The sequence below is a fragment of the Mustela lutreola genome, chromosome 6 (assembly GCF_030435805.1).
Source record: "Mustela lutreola isolate mMusLut2 chromosome 6, mMusLut2.pri, whole genome shotgun sequence".
Lineage (NCBI taxonomy): Eukaryota > Metazoa > Chordata > Mammalia > Carnivora > Mustelidae > Mustela > Mustela lutreola.
In genome coordinates this window covers 83,078,790-83,101,759 of record NC_081295.1, presented here as the reverse complement: position 1 = coordinate 83,101,759, position 22,970 = coordinate 83,078,790, and the positions used below count along the sequence as shown (strand labels likewise).

At 39.9% G+C, this 22,970-nt stretch overlaps 1 protein-coding gene and 1 long non-coding RNA gene across 3 annotated transcripts in view; one reads left to right on the top strand and one right to left on the bottom strand.

Annotated features, from left to right (window-relative positions):
* LOC131833872 (uncharacterized) overlaps positions 1 to 22,970 on the top strand; it is a 37,626-nt gene that overhangs the window by 3,606 nt on the left and 11,050 nt on the right. The window lies entirely within an intron of this gene.
* ROS1 (ROS proto-oncogene 1, receptor tyrosine kinase) overlaps positions 7,783 to 22,970 on the bottom strand; it is a 123,918-nt gene continuing 108,730 nt past the window's right edge. For both annotated transcript variants that reach the window (XM_059177740.1, XM_059177741.1), the window contains 2 exons: positions 20,357 to 20,520; positions 7,783 to 11,943 (listed from right to left, as the gene is read on the bottom strand). In XM_059177740.1, coding sequence (XP_059033723.1) covers positions 11,633 to 11,943; positions 20,357 to 20,520 — 475 coding nt within the window. In that variant the 3' untranslated portion in view covers positions 7,783 to 11,632. The remainder of the gene's footprint in view (positions 11,944 to 20,356; positions 20,521 to 22,970) is intronic.

The following is a 22,970-nucleotide window of genomic DNA, read 5'->3' as shown; positions in this document are numbered from 1 at the left end:
GTACTGCTTCTCCATTTTAAGAGCTAAACCAGACCCAGAAACCATAGAAGATAGTTTATGGAAAGAGATAATTTCATTAGCTATGAAAAAGGACAATTGGTATATAGGATGGGTACCAGGACATAAGGGGGTACCTGGAAACACAGAAGCAGACCAATTAGTATCTATTGTTGCGGAGGGAGAAAATATTAAGGACAAAAGACCAGAAGATGTAGGCTATGATCTATGTACCCCAAAAGATTTATTTCTATTACCTAGGGAGATTGTAAAACTAAACATAGAAACAAAAATAGAGATCCCAAGAGGATACTGGGGTTGGATAACCCAAAAACCATCCCTAGGCTCAAAAGGTCTACAAATCCAGGGAGGAATTATTGACCAGGAGTTTAGAGATGATATTCAAGTTCTTGTGCTAAATGGAGGAAGGAAGGAAGGAAATCTCATTACAATCAGGACAGAAAATAGCACAGTTAATCATCCTACCTTTATTTCATGAGCCTCTTAAGCAAGGCACAGTAGACAAAAACACAAAAGGAGGACAACAAGGGTTTGGCAGCACAAGTGTCTTTTTCAACTGGGTAGACAACCTGAATCAAATACAGGAAGAACATGAGAAATGGCATAATAATTAGAAGGATTTAAAATTAAAATATAGTCTTCCTACCACAGTGGCAAAAGAAATAATTAAACAATGCCCAAACTGCATTAAAGGGGCAAACCCAATAAGAGGCATCAACCCTGTAGACTCCCAACTATGGCAGATAGACTATACTCATATGGGAGAAAAGATAATCTTTACTGCTTGTCACAGCTCCTCAGGATACTTGCATGCAGTTATCCTGTCCTCAGAATCAGGAAAAGCCACTACTATAGCCATATTAAATTTATACAAACTATGGAATGTAAACTGGATCCACTCAGATAATGGGCCAAGTTTTACATCCAGACAGGTGGAGGGAATATGTCAATACTTAAACATAAAACACACATATGGCATTCCATGGAATCCTCAAAGTCAGGCCATAATAGAAAATAAGCATAAGGAATTAAAAAGACTGACTAATCAGTTCAGAGGGTAAACAGAGACATTACAAGCCGCGTTGGATCTAGCACTAATAGTGCTTAATAACAAAAGGGTAAAATAGGGGATGTCACACCTTGGGAACTAATGATATATCAGATGAATACAGATAACCAAGAACAAAAAAATATCTACAAAACTCAAAATAACAAAAAATTCTGGTATTACAGACTTCAGCAAGGAAAGCAAAAGGGGAATTGGCAAGGTCCTGCCTGTATCCTTTGGAAAGGAGAAGGTGCTATAGTAATACAAACACCTGATGGGCCAATCCTCATCCCTAATAAAAACTTTAAGGAGGTACCTAACCCAGAGGACTAGGCCACAAAACCTATGGATAACAACCTTTAGTAGCACCCAAAAAACCAATGTCATTAGAATCACAAGCTGTAAAAGAGGAACCCAAAAATTTCACATTAGACAGGAATTAGGCTTCCTCGAAAGAAGAAGTCAAGAAGACATGAGGAAACTATTTAGGTTAAATTTAGGCATGCAAAATATAAAAAATGAAGCTATCTGGTACAACAAATATAAAGTAGTGATAGGAACCAAGGTTAATTTGGAAGAATGTGAAGGAAAATGGGATAGGCCAGGAGCGTTTGGCCTGTTATGCAGGTTAGCATCCTGTGGGAAGCACACCTCAAATTGGTGGAGACTCCTCTTAACAGGACAAAAACCCCCAAGATGCTATGAATGTGCTTTGCTAGCAGTAACTCATGCTTGTGCATAAAGTGCGCTTTCCACTGCAAGCTTTGCTTTCTTCAGAAATATTTTTGTGTCTAACGAACTTTGCAGTATTGCATTACTAACCTTTCTAATACTCTTACCAACCAAACCATAATCTCAGAACTGATCTTTGGACCTAATGGAACACTTTATGGGAGCATGTCTGGCGTTAACAAATGTAACTACACATATCATTGGATACCAAGAAATATGTCTGTCAACTGCTCCAGAACCATCTGGAAACAAAGGGTATCAACACAAGGCAAATTTGGGGGTTTTCCCCTATCATATTTGAGCTATAAGGAAAAAAGGTATGGGCAATTGAAATGCAATTACACTGGTGACCCTTGGAGGCCAGATGGAGCAGTATTAAATCTATGGAAGGTCAATACCAGCCGCCTTCAAGAAAACCCTGCCAGGTGGTTCCTATTTCCTTGCCACTCAAGGAACTTTAGCGTCATCATACAATGTCCTTGCATTGATAGCAAAAAAGAAAGTTCTCCCTGCGGTAACACAAATGACACCTCAGTAGATTGGAATAACTGTACAATAGCAAAGAATATTCCCTTCTGGGATGGAGGAGCCGGAGGGTTAATAGCTAATTGGAGCAGAACATCCCTCAAAAGCATGACAGGGAACTGGACATGCTATAATGCCTGGAAAGGGTTCTATAACAGCAGCTGTAATAATTCTAGTGATGGAGGTGAATGCTCATGCCAAAATAATACCATTATAAATTTTATAGATCCATACTCTAACCTTATGCATCAGTGGGGGACCAAAATGTCGATTGGCAGGAGGAAAAGAGCTGTACAGGTACCATTCCTTCTGTTCTCCTTGCTGATGAGTGGAATCGGAGCCGCATCAGGGATAACTGGAGTGCTCCAATCTTCAGGGCTGGTAGGAGTCTTGAAGGAGCAACAGAAACTCCTGAGAGGCATCCTTGAAACCCAGGGATTGTTATTGCACAGACAGGAGGCCCTGGAGGCAGGCCTGATGGAACTGGAGGCAAGAGTAGACAGAATCGATTGGATCCTGGGAACAGCCCAATTAATGAATTTGGCCGGATGTGGGAGTTTTACCCCAGTATGTCTGACCCACCTTGTTTGGAATTCCACATATAACATTACCATGAGAATAGGACCATGAGCAACTGGTTAAATCAAAGCAGGACATTTAAGGAGTTAATACTGCAGCAACTGGCTGAGAGTGGCGCCTCGTTCCAATCATTAGAGGTACAACTCAAAAATTTTGGGGAGTCAAATTGGCTAACTACCATATGGAATAAGTTCAAGGATCTGTGGAGATCATGGTGTGTTCTAGCACTTATAGTACTGCTCTTACTTCTTTTCGGGCCATGCCTCTTTCAATGCATTCAAACTATGCTTTATAAGTTGTAGGTTATTCTCTTATATCTGAACAGGACCAAATCCTTCCTGCCATGTCTGTGGCGGACCAGATAATGATGGCAGACATCCTCGGGGAGGCGGACGTAGAGGTCGGCGACGATTCCTCAATTGGGCAAGGCGTCAAGCCAGAGAAGGACTGGAAGCCCAATTTGCGCAGCTCCACTTGGTGGCTGAATGTTCGAGATAAGATACAGAACATCAGGAACGTACTGCCCCAAAGCAGGTAGGATGATTAACTGTGCTATTTTCTGTCCTGATTGTAACGAGATTTCCTTCCTTCCTTCCTCCATTTAGCACAAGAACTTGAATATCATCTCTAAACTCCTGGTCAATAATTCCTCCCTGGATTTGTAGACCTTTTGAGCCTAGGGATGGTTTTTGGGTTATCCAACCCCAGTATCCTCTTGGGATCTCTATTTTTGTTTCTATGTTTAGTTTTACAATCTCCCTAGGTAATAGAAATAAATCTTTTGGGGTACATAGATCATAGCCTACATCTTCTGGTCTTTTGTCCTTAATATTTTCTCCCTCCGCAACAATAGATACTAATTGGTCTGCTTCTGTGTTTCCAGGTACCCCCTTATGTCCTGGTACCCATCCTATATACCAATTGTCCTTTTTCATAGCTAATGAAATTATCTCTTTCCATAAACTATCTTCTATGGTTTCTGGGTCTGGTTTAGCTCTTAAAATGGAGAAGCAGTACTTGCTATCTGTGATGATGTTAACTTGCGGACCTGAATCTCGAAAGGCCATTTTTATTGCATATTTTTCTGCTTGCTGATTCAATCCTGCTATATGTTCTATTCTACTTTTTCCTGTGGGTGTAACATATCCTGCCTTTGTTTGCTGTTCCTTTCTCCCTCCATCTGTATAGAAGACTTCCACACCCTCTAAAGGATCATCACTTTGGTTTGCTAGGACTTCCTTAAACATTAAATTTGCATTTATTAGTTTGACATGAGGAAACCAGCAAAGATAATTTTGTTGGCTGTACCAATTTTCTAAGGTCCTTTTTTCCATGGGGAGTAGAATAATGGATCTACCCCTAATCTTATTTTGCATTCTGTGCAAATATTTTGAATAGCTATGGCCAATTTATCTAAGATAGATTTTCCAATATCCCTCTTTAATGATTGTCTTCCAACCCATAGCATTTGCTTTTTCTTTTGCTCTTCCTGATATATTCCATAATTTATTTCTTGAGAATCCTTTACAATCTTGTAATAAACCTCCTTTTCTGGTACGTAGTAATGATATCCCTGATTTTCTGTTATTTTTTGTTGGGCATATTTTACTTCCTCCAAAGCTTCTGTTGTCCATTCCCTATGAGAGTCTAATTGCATATTGCCTCTCATTAACTTACATAAGTTTTTTATCTTCAATCCTGGTATCATGGAGCTAGCCCAATTGATCTTTCCTAATATTTTTTGCAGTTGGTTTAAAGTTGGCTTTTCTGGGATTTCCAGTTCCCATTTCTGCAATTTCCAGGTTCTAGGTTCTAATTCATACCCCATCCGCTTATATGGGGGAGTTTCCTGTAGTTTCTCCTCTGGGGTTTTAAACCCCCATTGAAGTAGCATGTCTCTAAGATTTTGCACTACCTTTTGATGCTCCTTTTTGCTTAAATCTGATCCTATTAGTAAATCATCCATGTATTGGTATAATAATATCTCAGGATGTTGTTCTCTCCAGGGCAAGAGAATATCTCTGAGGGTACCTTGCTATATAGCAGGGCTGTGACTCCAGCCTTGTGGGAGACAGCACCACTGGAACCTTCTGGCTGGTCCTTGATTGTTCAAGGAAGGTAGGGGGAATGCCGTGTAAGGCCTAAAATCAGGATCCAATGGGATAGTAAAGTAGGCATCTGCTATATCTAAAACAGTTATATTTTTCTTTTTTGGCAACCCTGCAGGGAAGGGAATTCCCAATTGTATATCTTGTCTCTTTAAAGTCATCTTATTAAGCTCCCTGAAATCTATTAACAGTCTGTATTTTCCTGACTTCTTTTTTATGCAAAATATGGGTGTATTCCAAGGGCTATCCCATGCTGCTTCTTCTATTTTCCCTTCCTTTAATAACTTCTCTATGATTTCTGAAATTCCCTCTAACTTATCCTTGCTAAGGGGCCATTGCTTTATTTGGGGTCCCTTAGTAGGGTCTTTAAGTTGTACCTTGTAGGGCCTAATCTTATCTGATAGATTAGCACATATTAATTTTATCCCTAATTTCTTTAAAATATCTCTTCCTAAGAGATTCAGGGGGACTTCTCCTGCCAAGATTTGTGAAGAAATCCTTTTTTCTCCTACTTGAATATTTATGGGACCATATTTTTGAAATCTTTGGAGACCCCCTACTCCAACTATGTTGACCACCTCTAAGCATGGTCCTAGATCCAATTTTCTTGCTTCCTTGTTGCTGATAATTGATGTATTGGCCCCAGTGTCTATCAGCATATGAATCTCCTTTTCATTAACATACACTGGGGTCATAGGCCTACTACTTAGGCTAAGGACAGGGAGGGATATAGTTTGTTGGTCCCCCCCTCCTGATGGGCAGATTCGCTGGCCTGCATTACTTTCCCAGGGGACATCCCCTGGGGGTGCTGCCCGTTTCTCTGTTTGCACTCCTTCTGCATGTGGCCTGGTTTTCCACATTTAAAGCATGTCATTTTTTGTTGTTGCTTGGGCGCCCGACATTGCCTTGCTACGTGACCAGGTTTGCCACAATTAAAACATTTTTCTCCATTTCCCCTCCTTCCTTGTTGCAGCCCCGCCTGCAGGGCTTCGGCTAGGAGAGCCATTTTGTGTTTATTTGACCCAATCTCCTTACAGGCATACATTTTGTCCTCTGGAGGATCTTCTGGTCTTAGATTTCTCATGGCTGCCTTGCAGTCCTCATTTGCATTATTGATACTTAGCTGCTGTTTTAGGTATGCCTTGACTTCCTGATCTGTTATTTCTTGATCTATTTGGCCGAATAATCTATCTATGAAATCCGGATAAGGTTCTTTTGGGCCCTGTCTGATGGATGTGGCTTTAGGAGCCCCTTTGTAGACTCTGATGGCATCCTGGAAGGCTTCAAGAATCATGTTTCTATGTAGGTTCTTAGCCACATTCCATTCTGGTCTGGCAGCTTCTTCATTTGTCATGTTTAGACCTCTAATTTCTGCCACCGTCAGGTGGTGAGGTCCTGCTGCACCAGGGCCTGGTGGTGGATGCATCATCTCATATTCTTTTAGCCTCTCATTCAGTTTGGCGAGCAAAAGTTCCTTTTTCCCTGAGGCCCCTGGGACTATGTCTAAGAGCCCATTCATCTCCTGCGAAGTACTACTTGCCGTGATGATCCCAAAATTTGGAGAGTTGCTTGAGCTAGAAGTCCTGACTCCTGTACCTTGCCTATCCAACTGCTATAGAATCTGGAATTAAATTGTTCATATTCTTGTTGGCCATGCCTAACAACTACTGGATATGCAGCCTGGACCTTTTGATCATCCTGCTTTGGGGGATTTTTGACATCCTCATCTCCAAAGCTTGGATGACAAACCTTGTATTGCACAAGTCCCTCTGACAACTCTCTTATCTTAAATTTGTTAAGAAGACACCAAATGCAACATAAAGTTTCCAAGCAGACCTTGTATAACCCGTCTGGTTTATTTCCTCTTGCTTCTACCCATCTTTGAATTAGGTCCTCTAATGATTCCTCTGTCACCTCCTTAACCGGCGTCCTGGTTGCCTCAATGGCTGTCTTCAAGGCCCAGACACAGTTACCACTGGTAACTGTCTCTTTACTCCCCAAACATTTCCTTACTCTCAACATCGCCTTGAAGACCAGTTGCAACCGCTTCTCATCACTCTTACTTACTCCAGCCCCCATGGCTGTTTTTTTTTCTATCCCCTCTTGGGACAGTCTCAGATGTCTGTTTCAAGATCTTGGGGAGTACTCACCATTGAGGCTTTAGAGGCTGGAAGGATGGCTCACTCTACTTCGTCTGTGTTCTCCTGGCTGGCTCGCCAACTGGGAGCCCTCTGCTGCTCACGGAGCTAGTCCGATGGTGGAAGCAAACGGGTCACAAACAATAACTGAAAGCGAAAGCTGTTTAGTAGCACGTACCACACAATAGCTAATACAAGACAGACAACTCTAGCCACGTGGGCTAGGGAGAGGGCCCAGGGCACTCCCGCTGGATCCCCTTCTCTGGAGCACACCGTTTGGGTGCATCGACCGGGAGGATGATCTGAGCGAGAGTGTCCCAAGAGCACACTCTGACAAGCAGAGGGCCAGTGCTTCTTATATGCCAGTTCAGTCACTGCGTCAAAGGCGCTTGTGGTTAATCTGCAGTCTGCTGCAGATGCGATGCTAACACTGCCTGGTTGCTTGTAGCACGTACAGCACGTCCTGGTGGTCAATCTGTGGTTGGCTATAACATCCTGCATAACATCTCTAGTTCATAACAGTTCTCGGAAGCCCTTTGTCTGCTGGGAAGTTCTGCAACAGTGGGGTTCATGCCCACAGGACTCCCTCAATCTGTATGTCTTTGAAAAAAAAAAGTCTATTCTGATCTTCTGCTCCTTTTTAAAAAAGTTTTTATTTTAATTTCAGTGAGTTAACATACAGTGTTATATTAGTTTCAGGTGTACAATACAGTGATTCAACAATTCCATACATAACCCAGGTTCTCATCACAACAAGTGCTCTCCTCAATCCCCATCACCTAGTCCACCCATCCCCCGGCCTGCTCCTCCCTGCTGGTAACCATCAGTTAGTTTGTTCTCTATATAATTAAGAGTCTGTTTCTTGATTTGTCTCTCTTTCTCTCTCTCTTTCTTTTTCCCCCTTTGCTTACTTGTTTTGTTTCTTAAATTCCACGTGTAAGTGAAATCAAGTGGTATTTGTCTTTCTCTGACTGACTTATTTTGCTTAGTATTATTCCCTCCAACTTCAAACATGTTTTTGCAAATTCATCTGCCCTATTTTTAAAAAATTTATTTATGTATTCGAGAGAGAGAGAGAGAATGAATGAATGAGTAAGGGGAGGGAGAGAAAATCCCAAGTAGACTGCCGGCTGAGTAGAGCCCGAGGCAGGGCTTGATCTCACAACTCTAGGATTATGACTTGAACTAAAATCAAGAGCTGGATGCTTTGACTGAGGCACCTTGGCGCCCCACTTCTGCCCTTTTTTTTTTAAATCAGTTTTTTTCTAGTTATTAAGTTGTATGTGTTCTTTGTATATTTTAGATATTAGCCCTTTATCAGATATATGATTTACAATTATTTTCTCCCATTCAGTATGTTGTCTTTTCATTTCGTTGGTTTCCTTTGTTGTGTAGTTTCATGTAGTTCCATTTGCTTATTTTTGCTTTTGTTGCTTCTGTTTTGGCATCATATTAAAAAAAATTTATCAATGAAACTTACGTCAATAAGCTTACTGCCTATATTTTCTTTTAGGAACTTTATGGTTTCAAGCCTTCTATTCAAGTCTCTACTCCACCTTTGCTTATTTTTATATATGACTAAAGGTAGTTGATGTCCAGTTCCATTCTTTTCCATGTCACTGTCCAATTTTCCCAGCACCAATTATTGAAGATACTGTCCTTTCTGTATTGTATGTCCCCGGCTTCTTAGTCATCAGTTAATCAACCATATATGTGTGGCTCTCTGTTCTGTTCTGTTGATCTACATGTTTTTATGTCAATACCATACTGTTTTAATTACTGTAGTTTTGTAATATAGTTTGAAATCAAGAAGCATGATGCTTCCAGATTTGTCTTTTTCAAGATTTCTTTGGCTATTTGGGGTTCTGTGGTTTCATACAAATTTTAGAATTGTTTATTCCATTTCTGTGAAAAATACTGTTAAAATTTTGATAGGGATTGCTTTGAATCTATATATTGTTTCAGGTAGTATGGATATTTTAACAATATTAATTATTTAAATCCATAAGTACAGAATATCTTTTCATTTATTTGTGTCTTCTTCAGTTTCATTAATGCCTTGTAGTTTTAAATATATAGGTCTTTCACCTCAGCTGAATTTACACCTAATTATCTTACTCTCCTTGAGCAATTATAAATGAGATTTACTTAATTTCTCTAGTAGTTTGCTATTAATGTAAAAAAACACAACAGATTTTTGTGTATTGATTTTTGTATCCTGCAACATTGTAGAATTAGTTTATTTGTTCTAACAGTATTTTGATGGAGTGTTTAGTGTTTTCTGTATATATAATATCATGTCATCTGCAAACAGTGACAGTTTTACTCATTCCTTTCCAATTTAGGTGTTGTTGTTGTTGTTGTTGTTTGTCTGATTGCTCTGGCTAAGACATCCAACACTATGTTCAACAGAAGTGGTAAGAATGGACATTCTTGTCTTGTTCATGATCTTAGAGGAAAAGCTTTTGGTTTTTCACCACTGAATATAGTGTTAACTGTAGGCTGGTTATAAGTGACCTTTATTATGTTGAGGTACATTCCCTCTATACTCGCTCTGTTGTGAGTTTTTACCATGATGGATGTTGACTTTTGTCAGATACTTTTTGTGCATCTATTCATATCCTTATGTGATTTTTATCCTCCATTTTGTTAATGTTGTGTATCACATTCACTGATTTGTGGATATTGAAACATCCTTATATCTCTGGAATAAGTTCCACTCCATCGTAGTATAAGATAATTTTAGTGTATTATCGTATATATTTTTGCTTGTTTATTATGTCTTTTCCCCCACCTGGAATGCTAGAATGTAACCTCCATCAAGGAAGAGACTTTATTACTCCATTCCTAGTGCCTGTAACAATGCTTGCTATATGGCAAGCACTCAAAAAATATTTACTGAATGAGCGAATGAATGAATAGGTGCATCTACAAGGGAGCAGTAAACCATAGCATATCCACCCTAAGAAATTTTAGGTAGCCATTAGATACATTCCTGAAGGCCATTCTGAGGATAAAAGTGGGTTTGACACAGGGAGCAAAAGCTCTCCATAATTTCAAGGACCTCCAGAATTTCAGGACTGTCCTAGTCATTAGAAGCCTGTGGTAGCTGGTCTGAGTGGTGGGGGTCACATGCCTGCCTTCTTGCTGCAAGAGGTCTTGGGGAAAGCAAATGGAATGTAGCCCCCACCCAGGAGATAAAGGTGGAGGAATTCCCCAGCATGGCAAGGGACGTCATACACTGGGCTATCAAAAAGAATGATAAATGCCCATTAGAACCTCAGAAGATCAGAGAGAAAATATCTCACCTCGTTCCGTGGAATCACAGATGTAGCAGAGGCCACAGGTCTTGAACCTTTCCTTGGGGGCTATCCCGCACAGAGCTCACACATTGGATTTGCCTGGGTCCCTCACCAGGCAGCCAACCATCAATGCAACCTCTCAGGTAATAAGCAAGTTAAAAAGTGAACCAAATTATCCCTGGTTCCAATGGATACGTGATCCTCTTCCAGGAGTAGTTTTTAGATAACTGTATAATCAAGGTATTTTCTATACCTAAGCAAACATCCTGTCTACTGCGACTGATAACATACAGAATGCTTTCATTAGCATTGCTCTTAGAGCAACTGAGGCAATCAGGTTTAAATGAGTGACTACAAAAACATCATTGGCTTTATATCAGAGGGTTTCTTCGAAGAAAATTTTTAATAGATCCCATTTAGATATCTATTATTTCATGTAGGTGCTAAACATCAGAGAGCTTAAATTAGCATCATATCATTTTCTATATTTAGTTTTAAGGGGAGTTGATACTAAATGTAATCTTAAGTACTTCATGTATAAGACAGATAAGGCAAATGAAAATGACCTTTATATTAGCTAATTTCCATTGCAGCACACAAGTCACAGAGCGATTTTTCCATAATCCAAAGTTTGTGGAATGCTAAACTTTAGGACTTAGAGCTCTCTTCATGATCCTATTTTCAGTACGATTGAAGCTGCTCTTCCAAGCCTCCAAAATACGAAATACTTTAGGGTCGTCATTAAAGACAGTATTTTATTGCAGTAATAGCATTCCAAATGATTTCCATGTCCTAAGTGCTGGTTCCTTCTGTACATAGCTATTTTGTCTCTCACCATCTAACCAAGATGCTTCTGGCACAGCCCAGACTGAAGGGTGGGCAATGGACTAAGGAGCCTGGGTGGGGGTTGGGCAGTTTCCCTTCCAGAGTCGGATCTTCCTAAGCTTTCCAAACGTTTAGAGGTTTACTTGGGAATTCTGCTGAAGGTTAAGCAGTTGTTATGGGGATTGTCACAACTGAAATCAAATGGCTCTTCAAACCAAGAATTCAGGAATTCAGGAACTTTCCAGTGTTAATTTGGATCATAGACTACCATCACATCTATCAACCTACTAGACTTTTCTTTCAGTAACTGCTTAATGGGAGGGTTTATCTCAACTCTGCATTTCCCAAACAGAGCTATTAATCAGACCCAGCTCTATATCCACTGTGAGTGAGACAAGCATAGTTCAGGCCTTCAGGCTTGCCAGGAGGGCAGTAAGCCACTTGTTTTTCTTGGCAGAGAGCTTTGTCCGCATGTGGTTCCTTCTCTTCTTTCCTCAGACCACAAGATTCAGATTCCTTGGAGCCTAGAGGACCCTTAGAATTTTCTTCACCTTGGCTACATCCTGTAGCAAGTACCATATAGTTTAACCCTTCTTGGTTCTTCGTTTCCATTAAGGCTATTGACATCACATCACCTGAATTCAAACAGATCGCACCGCCATCTTCATCTGTGAAAAAAATATAAAAGTTACACTGGTATCTATTTGACTTTCTGTATCTCTAATATACAGGCTATATAAGAATTATAACACCACCAACCATATACAGTAGTCCAGCAAACATTTATGAGGACCACCAGGGAATACAAAGATAAACAAGATATACTCCTTGTCTTTGAGGATACTGTAGTCTAGTAGGGAAGAAAAACACTACTATGGAAGACAATGTGTGCTGTATGTAATAAAGGAATATGTAAAATGTGGGAGAGAGCAGAGACAATTATTTCTGCCATAACTGAACAGGTCACAGCCTTAGGGATAGGAATTAAGTGGTTTACAATGGCCCCTTTTGTCTAAAGTGCTTACCTTTTAGTCCCACCAGCTAAAACATCCACCTTGAAAGATATATCCTTTTCGATTCATTTAATCATCTATTAAGATATTCCTTGGAGCTTAACACATCCCAGCTGGGTTCCAAGTATTGATGAGACAACAATGAACAAAGAAAAGTTGTTCTTCTTTGGAGTTTACATTCTAATGAGCGGAGACAGACAATAAACCAGCAGCCAACTAAGTGTGTGTTGCGTGGCAATGAGTGGCAGCAAAAGGGGGCAAGAAAATAATGGTGCGGGTGGAAGGGGGTTGCTACTTCAGAGGAAATGTCAGCAAAGTCCTTTCTAATGAGGCAAATTGCAAGTAGAGACTTGAGCTAAGTGAGAAAATTCAACACATGGATATCTGAGGAAAAACATTCAGAGAAAAGAGAACAGTGAGAACAAGGACCCCAAGGCAGGAGCACACGGAGTGTGAACTGGTGTGGCTGGTCCCCCTCAGCTGTCTATCTCCCTGGGTCACGTCGCATTAGTACTACTTAGCAAATAACTAAACTAGCATGCTTATGACCTCATAAGGCCGATAGGGAATGGATAGGCCTGGCAAGTTTTGATGACAAAATTGAGTTGAGGGAGAATGAAAATGACATGAAATATAATAACAGGGGTTATTAGTGTTGTTAACATGGAGAATGCACTATGTGCCAGGTACTGTTCTAAACTATATACACACATTAACTCATTCCTCTATTAAGTAGATGCTAGTATTATCCCCATTTAACCTTTGGGGAAACTGAGGCACAGAGGGGTTAAGTAATTTGTCCAAGGTCACATAGCTATAATTAAACCTAGACCATGTCCCCATATTCACCCTCCCCAATGGGAGGGCAGAGCTGCTGTGCTCTGTGAGGAGCCACGTAGGTGGGCAGTGTGCCCTAAAGAAGTCCTTGAAAGGCATAGACTCTGGACACTCTTGCTTGGGGCCAGAGTGACAGCAGAAAAATGGGCAGCCAGAGGGTAACCAGCCTTCTTCACAATTAAGCTCACATTATTTTGTCTTTCTCTATTTAAAGACTGACCTTTTTACGTAGAAAAGTAGAAGAATTCTTGCTGAAACCTAATAGCAGAGCTTCTGAAACATTTCACAAAATTCTAGGTAATCAAAAGGGACAAATGCACAATATAAGCATAAATATATAAATGTATATTATGGGGATTTTTTCTTGGTGATCACTGTTTTCCAATTGCTGAGTGTTATTACCTGGATGAAAAATTTATGATTAGAAATATTACTGTTTAGTGGTTTACTTGGGAATTACTGCTCTTTCAAAATGATTATTTCACAAATCAGAAAAATTTCAGTCAACACAGGGCAGCCCTTCCTTTGTCTCCATCATTCTTCCAACAGGAAGCATCCAAATGTGTGTCACTAAGAAAGGTGAGGTTGGCTGTGCTGCCAACCTTCTGCCCTTAGTCCTGATGTACACCCAGGTTGGGTTTCTTTGGAACAAATTTAAATGGAAATATGGGGAAAAGAAACAATTTCAAAGGACTGAGGGATACACCACTGTAACTATTTTTTGTCAGTGGAATTTAATGATATGCCTGAACTTCAAAGCTTATTTTATTGTAAGAGCCTGTGAACCACTGGCCTTGCTCTGTCTTACAAGGTGCGCATTTGTTGCTGACCTTCCCACACTGTAGAAGGACAAGATGGTGGAGCGACAGACTCAGCCTCTTGGCCATCATTTCGTGTTCCTCTTTGTCATTCAAACATCATGAAAGTCCACTGCAAACCACATGGATAGTCACGTAGTGTTATAAAATATCTACCCCACAGAAATCAGATGCCAACCTTAGTTAATGCCGAAGTGCTGAATATCTTTGGAAGTGTCCTACTGTTAGGATTATAGTCAACATGGACTAAGAGCTATTGAAACACCCATAAGAACAGTTTTCTGTATATGATGACAGCAATCAACAACATCAAAAGGTGCTAGGAAGAAATAAGATATTTGACTTGAAATAGTCCAGGGGCCCAGATTATTGAGGAAATTAGGATGTTCCTGAAAAGGCTTAAAGAAATTAGGCTAAAGGAAAGTTGAGAAAATGTCAAAACTTAAATCTACAATAAAGGTGTGGCTACTCTTATTATCAGCAGCTTCACTTTCATACCTTTAATCATTAAATAACATACTTAGAAAAGTTCTACCCATATGTGAATTTAATTTTTTTCCTCTTGTTGAGTTTTTTGGAAAAAACCTTTTACACAAGACAGATAAATTCTTTTTATTAACTCTGGCACCGTACGTCAAAGGAAAATCATTAGCTACCTACTTCATTGGTTTAGAGTACTTGGAGCAATATTTAGTAACTTGACCTTGGCAAGATTTCAGCAATTAGTACATCTCCTTATTGCATAAAGAACTTAAAAGAGACAGTGGGAAGGAGGGTATTTTGTTTGTTTATTTTTGTTTAAAACTGACAAGAAAGCCTGCAGGTCAGACCTTAAGGCAGAGATCCTGAACAAAGCTACCATGTGCTCAGCAACCCTTTCTTTAAGAGGGAAATATTAAAATAAAGACTTCCAAGCAAGACAGGGTATTTACAGACGAGACATATGCCGGCTGACTGGCTATGTTTAGAACAGCAGAGGAGCATTTAGATTTGTTTCCTGTAGAACTCTCTGGGACTGATGAGGTGATGTTTACAAAAATGTTGGGATGAAGTCACTGGGATATTTTTACTAGATGCCCAGATATGTTACTAATCTCTCTCTATCCCCTCTCTACCCCATTAGGTCAGTAGGACCATAAGATAAGCATGGTATTATTGCTCCCTGTAATCCTAATGCCCACCATCTCCTGTTTTTTTTTTTTCTTTCAAAAAAAGTCTTTCCAATGACTTTTTTACCTTCTTATGTATCTCCAGTAATAACAGTCAAGACAGACATCTCACTGCTTTGCTAAATACACCCACCAGCCTGCAGAGCAGTAAATTATTATTAAACACATTCTCACTTATTAAAAAAGTAATTAAGTTTAGGCTTCCCTTGAAGGGACTGTTTTATGATTTCTATCCTTTGCAAATATGCCAATTCTGCCTGCCAGTCTGTTTCTTCTCTCTGCCCTTTTTGTCCAGTCACATCTCAACAATCAAGTTTTTTAGTGACTTCCCTATCTTTTTCCATTCCTTACCTTCAGGATTTACATTCACTATAAATAACAGAATGAGAATTTCTCTTTCACTAAAATTGAGTTTCTGTCATGGCCCAGAATTGCTTGTTGCTCTCTAAATTATCAGAGTTTGATTATATTCTCTGTTAAACTATCTGCATCTTATTCTGCATGTTTGTCTGCTTCACTATTTTTTGACTATTATTTAGAATTTTAATTCAGTCTGCCAAAAACTTGGCACCTAAATGACTAGGACAGGTCAGGGTATCTTTTCTAGCAAGCCAGAAGTAATAAGTTCTTTCACTATCCCTAGCTGTAGAGCACACTATTAACAACAAATTGGGGAAAGTGTGTGGGTATTTTCCTTACAACAGCCATGTTTCTGTGAAGGCTGAGAGCAGAAGCCATGCTCCAGGCATACTGGGACAGAAGCTATACTGCATCCCTGCCTCAGCAGTATGGCCACTGGCAAATTGCTAAATCTCAGTCTTCTCATCTATAAAATGGTGATATAAAAATACTCGTGTCATAGGGCTATGGTCAGTATTTAATGAGTTAATCCACATAGCACAGCGAATGGCACATAAAAGGGGCTACAATAAGATTAGCTGGACTGGAGAGTATTATGTTGAATGAAATAAGTCAATCAGAAAGAGACATTTATCATATGGTTTCACTCATATGTGGAATGTAAGAAATAGTGCAGAGAATCACAGGCGAAGGGAGGGAAAACTGAATGGGAAGCCATCAGAGAGGAAGACAAACCATGAGAGACCCTACTATGGGACACAAACTGAGGGTTGCTGGAGGGGAGGTGAGTGGGGGAATGGGGTAACTGGTGATGGGCATTAAGGAGGGCATGTGATGTGATGAGCACTGGGTATCTGAAACTAATGATGTACTATTTGTTGGCTAATTGAATTTTAACTTTAAAAAGATAAGAAAAATAAATAAAAGCCATTCACAAAAAGGGTTTTATTCTCAGCATGCCTGAGTGGCCCAGTGGGTTAAAGCCTCTGCCTTTAGCTCAGGTCATGATCCCAGGGTCCTGGGATCGAGCCCCAAATCGGGCTCTCTGCTCAGCGGGGAGGCTGCTTCCATTCCTCTCTCTCTGCCTGCCTGTCTGCCTACTCATGATCTCTGTCTGTCAAATAAATAAAATCTTTTTTTTAAAGGGTTTTATTCTCTATATTTAATGTGAGCATTTGTTTGTTACTTATCTCAGCCTCACAGATGAACTAGGTAATGCAACGTAGTAAAAAGTTTTCTTAAGGGTTCATAGAGACTTCTGGTCGGGGCTACGGTAAAGGTCAACTCTCAGGCTCTCTTAAACTCCTTATGACAGCCTCTGTGATTTTTATAAAGTGTCTGAACACATTAGAAGTAAAGGACTCCATGAGCAAAGAGACAGATTTTAAAACGCAATACGCATCAACTGTAAGATCCTTGCATCCCCCTGAAGCTCTTTACCTCTGCAGCATTTGACCACTCCTTCCTTCACAAGCCTCTCTCCTTTGGATTTGACAATACTCTCTTAGGACCTTCCTGTCCCTTTCTGACTTCTCCTCTCTGTGCCGCCATCTTTCTCTGCCAGTTCCTAACATCTTGACTGTTCTCTAGGTCCCAGCCACCATGCACTCTTTTTATTCTGTACACTCTAATTGACGGACCTCATCTACACCCTTGACTTCAACTCCCTATATTTAGAGGACAGACCTTCCAACTGAATATTAGGCTTCTCCACTTCGCCCATAGCCTGCTCAAATCAAACCTGTGCAAAGCTGTTCTTCCTCCAATGCCCCCCATCTCTGGGAAGAGCAACACTTTCACCTGGTTTCACAAATCACTAAGATTCAACATTGTCTCCTCTCTCTGTCACTCAGTTAGATATCAAATCCTACATCTACCTCTGGGCTTCACTCCTTCCTCTCTATACCTGTTACCATTCATTAATTCAACTTTCATCAATTTTCATTTTTTTAACCTGAATTTTTCTGTATGACTACTCTCCATCCAATTCCCTGCCTTGCCATCTCCCACCCTCACGTGTGATAAACTACATGCGGGTCCATATACACCCCATTCTTTATTATATCCTGCCTTTCTACATACTGTGCCTCTGTCCTGAAATATTGTTTTCCTCACCTCCCTGCAAAACTGAGCTTGGAAATTACCTCTCCCCAGTGGCTTTTATTGGCTCTCTGACATATGATATGGATTTGGCATCCTTCCTCTGGACTTCCACAGTACATGGCAAGTGAAAATGCCTCCTACCCCCTGAAGAAGATGAAGCATAAAATCATCTGCTTCCCAAACCCTTATACATCAGCTTGCTTATCAGAAAAAAGATAGCATAGAACTGAGAAGAGAATCTACTTCCTACTCGGTCCTCTAGATTACATCAACTCTATCTCTGAAACCAGCCAATATGTATACAAAATACATGAATGAATATTTTTGTAAATGGTTGTAAATGCATATTAAATATCTAAAAGTATATAACCAAGTTGCTAACTATGGCTAGCACTGGAGAGCAAGGACCGAGAGGAAGTAGGAGACTTTTGCCTTTTATTCTGTTTAGATAATCTTATATGTTTTTAGCCATAAACACAAACATAACAAAGATCTTTAAAATGTAGATACTGTTATAAAATAACATAACAAGAGCAGTTACTGAGATTAATTACTGGGAAAGTTTGAAAGAAAACTGGAAAGAAATCAGGAGTCATTTTTATGACTGATGTCAAATAACATAGAAACTCTTTTTAAAGGTTTTAAAAAAGACAATAACTGAGCTTAATTTTATAAGGTCTGCAAAAGGGACGGTCACAAATTTGAATCAGGGTCTTCTCAGTTATTAAGTGCTGCTTACAGAGGTAGGAGCAGTGATTTAGTAAGAAAAACATGCTTTCAACACCAGGCAAGCAAGGCTACACTCTGCTTGCCATTCACGTGTCTACATCATGGGCTCTACCCAGTTACTGCCATTTATCTATTTTAGGAACAAAAGATTTCCTTTTACGTATTGGTAAACAACCCCGGATTGTGGTTTCTCTCAAGTTTCCCTATGTGAGGGTATCACAAATAAGAACCAGGCCAAGAGGAACAGATTCAAGTGGTTTCAACAGAATAACAGGGACAGAGATGCAGTCCTGTGACAAGGACAGCCAATAAAAGCAGTGCTCACAATTAAATTTTATATACAAAATTAAAGAAACTGACTCTAATTGCTCAAAGGAAAGAAATACTCTTGCCTCCTCTTTTTTTTTTTTTTTTTTTTCTTAAAACAGCCTAATAGAACACTTTAAATTTAGGTGCTTCACACTATGCCTTGCGACTAATCAATAACTGTTGAAATAATTGTTTAAAACTTTAATCAAAATTCCATTTAGAGAAATACATTAAGTAAATACTTAGAAAATGAGAAGGACTCAATAGTATCTAGAATGGCTTCTGGTCTGCTTTTCCTTTTCCTGTGTGATCTTCACACAGGCATGGATATGCACAGAACCCTCCAAAATGATGGGGCCGCTGCCCCAATTGGCACTCTTCAGGGCTCAGCCTGGCACTCGGCACTCAGAAGTTCTGCAACAGGCGGGCAGGTGGAGCCAGTGTGGGACAATTACCAAGGCTTATCTGATGAGGGTGCCGAGGCCTGCTCAAGACAAGTACAGCCCTCTCCAGTCTGTCACTTACTGCTCATTTCAAGAAGCCAAATGATCCATGTTCTTTCCATGCATGTCATGGAGTCTAGGTTACCCCCAATTCATATTCAGATATACAGCTTGCAAGACAAACAGGTGTTCATCCTGTGCTGTGTGCCATTCCCCGCTGTTAGTCAAGAGCATTGCTCCAGGCAAAGGTCTCACTCTGCACTTCGCAACGGCCGGCAGCCTCACCATCAGTCACTGACGTCGGAGAGACTCTGACTTGTAGTCTATCTTGCCAGCTTCCCTTCTAAGCAAAAGCGTCTGTATTCACAAAGGACCCTTGGGAACTTATAATAGCCAGATGGAGTGCTAGAGCAGCTAGACCTGGATCATTTTAGAATTCATTTTTCTACAGCCAAGTAGGCCAATGTATTATAAATCTGACTTTGGAAATGAATTAAGTGACTACTGGGTTTTAATTTCATTTTGTACTTTTCATTGAACTCAGAACCATTAGTCTGCCCGTCATAGTAGAAAGCTTCTAGAAGATTATTGCCTTATTTACCAAATTACTGAAGTTGTGGTCTCAGACTAGACCTTAACAAGGCGTGAGCCACTCCAAAAATCATGGCAAAATTACTCAGCAGTAAGACACGTGATTAGATATATACATTGCAACACAGACAGCTCTTAAAAACAGTGCTCAGTGAGAAAGAAAAGAAGCTTCACAAATGTAGCAGCATCTGTGTGTCCAAAACAATACACATTTTGCAGCAAAACATACAGATAAAAAGATACACATTAAAGGCATTAGAATGGTTGCCCGGCCAGAGGAGCAAGGAAATAGAACAGGAGAAGAACATGGAGATAAAGGGACTAAACAAACAAACAAGGGAGAAGCCCCGCATAGACCAGTGATCATGATGTACCACCAACTAACCGTCTATAATTAACTCAGCTCTGCACTTGAGGTTGAAACTAGTATGAGGGGTGGGAGGAAAGGAGAACAGATCTCACGAAAACAGTCTAACACGTTAATTCTCCTCCTTACTACCTCAGATGTTAAATCTTCTTTTTTAATTTAGTGTATAACTCAAAATAATTTCCAAAGAGGACAACGAATACTTCATTATTATGAAGATGGTGCCAATATATTATTCTTCTGATTTACCATAAAATGTCTTCTATGTATATCCCATTTTTAACCTCTTCGATTCACACTGGAGAGAAAAACCAGAAAATTCTGAAAAAGAATCAAACTTACCTTCAAAGCCTTCATTTATGACTCCACTGTGGTCTGCTTCTTCTCTGCATTGAGAAATACTACTTAAGGAAACATTTCTGAATAACTGAAGCTGATCTTGGATTTTGTGGAAAGCAGGTCTTTGGTCAGGTTCTTGAGCCCAGCACTGGGTCAACAAATTCCACCTGGATACATAAATGGTGATTGGAGATCATTAGGCAACCAGGACTGATAGTCCATGGAAGGTCATTTTAGAAGGCAACACATTCGACTTATCTCTAGTTTTCCATAATTAATATAAATAAAACAGAACAAAATCTTTGGTTTCTAGTTTAATAGTGCCTTGCAATATGACTTACTTTGTTATATTACACCTTTCTTTTGAAAAGCTATTACTTTGGAAAAGCTATTATTTGTAACAGTTATTATTCCAAATAAATAAATAAATAGAAGGCTTGGAAAATTATTACTCAACACATAAGGGAACTAATAGCTATAAAAAATACTGAAAACTAGAAAGACTTTACATTCATACATGTCAAGCAAAATCTAAGATTACTCCAAGCCACATAGATCTTAAGTGTCAGAACCCAGAGTATCATTATACTGTCCTTATACTGTCAGATGAATTAAGAGACTCAGTTTCCTCAGACAGTAATAGCTGGCTTGTTAAACATTATTTTTTCCTTAGCAGTTGTCTAAGAAATGTCTGTGTAGCACTCTTAACTGTGTTCATCCATTCAGCAAAGATTTATTGGACACTTATTATATACCAGCAGTATATCAACAGCTCACAATGTGGCAGTGTGGCTCCTGTCCTCACAGGGAGATATATATATAGTAAATGTAAGAAGGCGACAAAAATTTACCCTACTAACACTTCTATGAACAGGAAAAAATATAGCTCTTTTATACTGTCTGCTACTAATTAGGTCTTTCTTAGAGCCCCCACCCAAAAGAAAAAAAAATAATTCATTAAGTACAATACAGTTTAAAACCTGGTACAATTCAATATTTTAAATAATCTTTTTAAGTAATGCTCAGTCTTTTCTGCTTAATAACTCAATCTCTGTTTGTAGGTTATTCCTACTCTCTTTGTTCTCTTCTACAAAATGGTGGATGCATATCTTTTGGGTGAAAATCTTATGGAACTTATAATGGTACAGCAAAGAACACTTTGGACCCCACTGTGCCCTCCAGATCTTTGCTAATATCAGAGTAGGATGATGAGGCACTCAGTGAGGAGTGACTGATCTGGTCCATTCCGCCGGCAAGCAGCCCATGGTTTCTTCACCTTTCCTTTGCCCCCAGGTCCCACTAAAGTGCTCCTCCCTTTCCTTTCTCTAGCCATAACCTTCTCTGAGGCTGCATCACATCCTCTATATGCCCACAAGGCCCAGGGGGATCCCTTCCTGTTTCTGTTGTGTGGCTACAAGATGTTCCTTGGTCAAATAATCTAGCTTTCAGCAAAATGTTCACACTGCGTGGGAAGCAAAGTAAGCTTGTGAGTACAAGCTTGACATTCTCTGTCTGGACATGCCCTTCTACCTTATTCCTGACTCTGGGTCTCCATGTCAATATGGGGGAGGGGTCCCCTGCTCAAGGATCAACTTGCCATCCTCCCAAATTGGGAGAGGTGGGCAGTTGCCCACACTTGGCCTAACTGAAGCCCACAGGAGGTTTTTCAGAACCCAGATATGCAACATCATCACCCTCCTACCTCTATCTGTCAAGGTCTCTTCTTCCTACACTTCCCCAGGGCTTAGAAGGAATGGGGTTTCTACTGCTCCCTCTTTTTAATTAGATTATCCCTACACAGAATTATAGGTTTTAGTTACTCAAACCTGGCACTTAACATACTAACAAGGAGCTAAAGGATTCTAGATAACCTCTCCCTCTTCCAAATCTGGCTTTTGAGTCTACTGATTTACTAAAAAGGTCAAAGTATCTGTTTGGTTGTTTGTCTTTTTTGGGTTTTTTATTTTATTTTGTTTTCTTTTGTTTTTGTTTTTGTTTTTTACTTCCTGGAGCTAGAGGGCAGATTGGGGACAGGGAGAGAAAACTGATGAAGAAGCATAAGTTGGGAAGTATTTAAAAATATTGGTACTACAGGTGGTGACTTCTTTTAAGCATCCGCTTCTTGGTTTTGGCTTAGGTCATGATCTCAGGGTCATGAGATGGAGTTCCATTTGGGCTTTGTGCCCGCTGTGGAGTCTGCAGGAGACTCTCTTTCCCTTTGCCTTGCCCTTCTTCTTCTCCATCCCTGGCTCACTGATCCTCACTCTTTCTAAAAATAAATAAGTCAATCTTTAAAAATATTAGTATTACCATATCAAGAGATTAATATGCAGTTACAAATTACAAGTTCTTTAAAAAAAAAAGTACTAAAGAAAACCAATGTGAGCTCTAATAGAGACGGAATATTCTCAGTATGTTGCTTTCAGAAGTGTACCCTGAAGAAGTGACCTTTAAGCCAAGGAACTTTGTAGGAAAATAAGATGTTATACATGGGAACCAGGTGGGGATAGGATGCAGGGAACATACTAGGAGAGGGGAAAGCACAGATAAATTCCTAAATTTGGAAAGAGCTGTCTCATTTCAGAAACTGAAAAAAAGCCAGTGTGGTCAAAGAGCC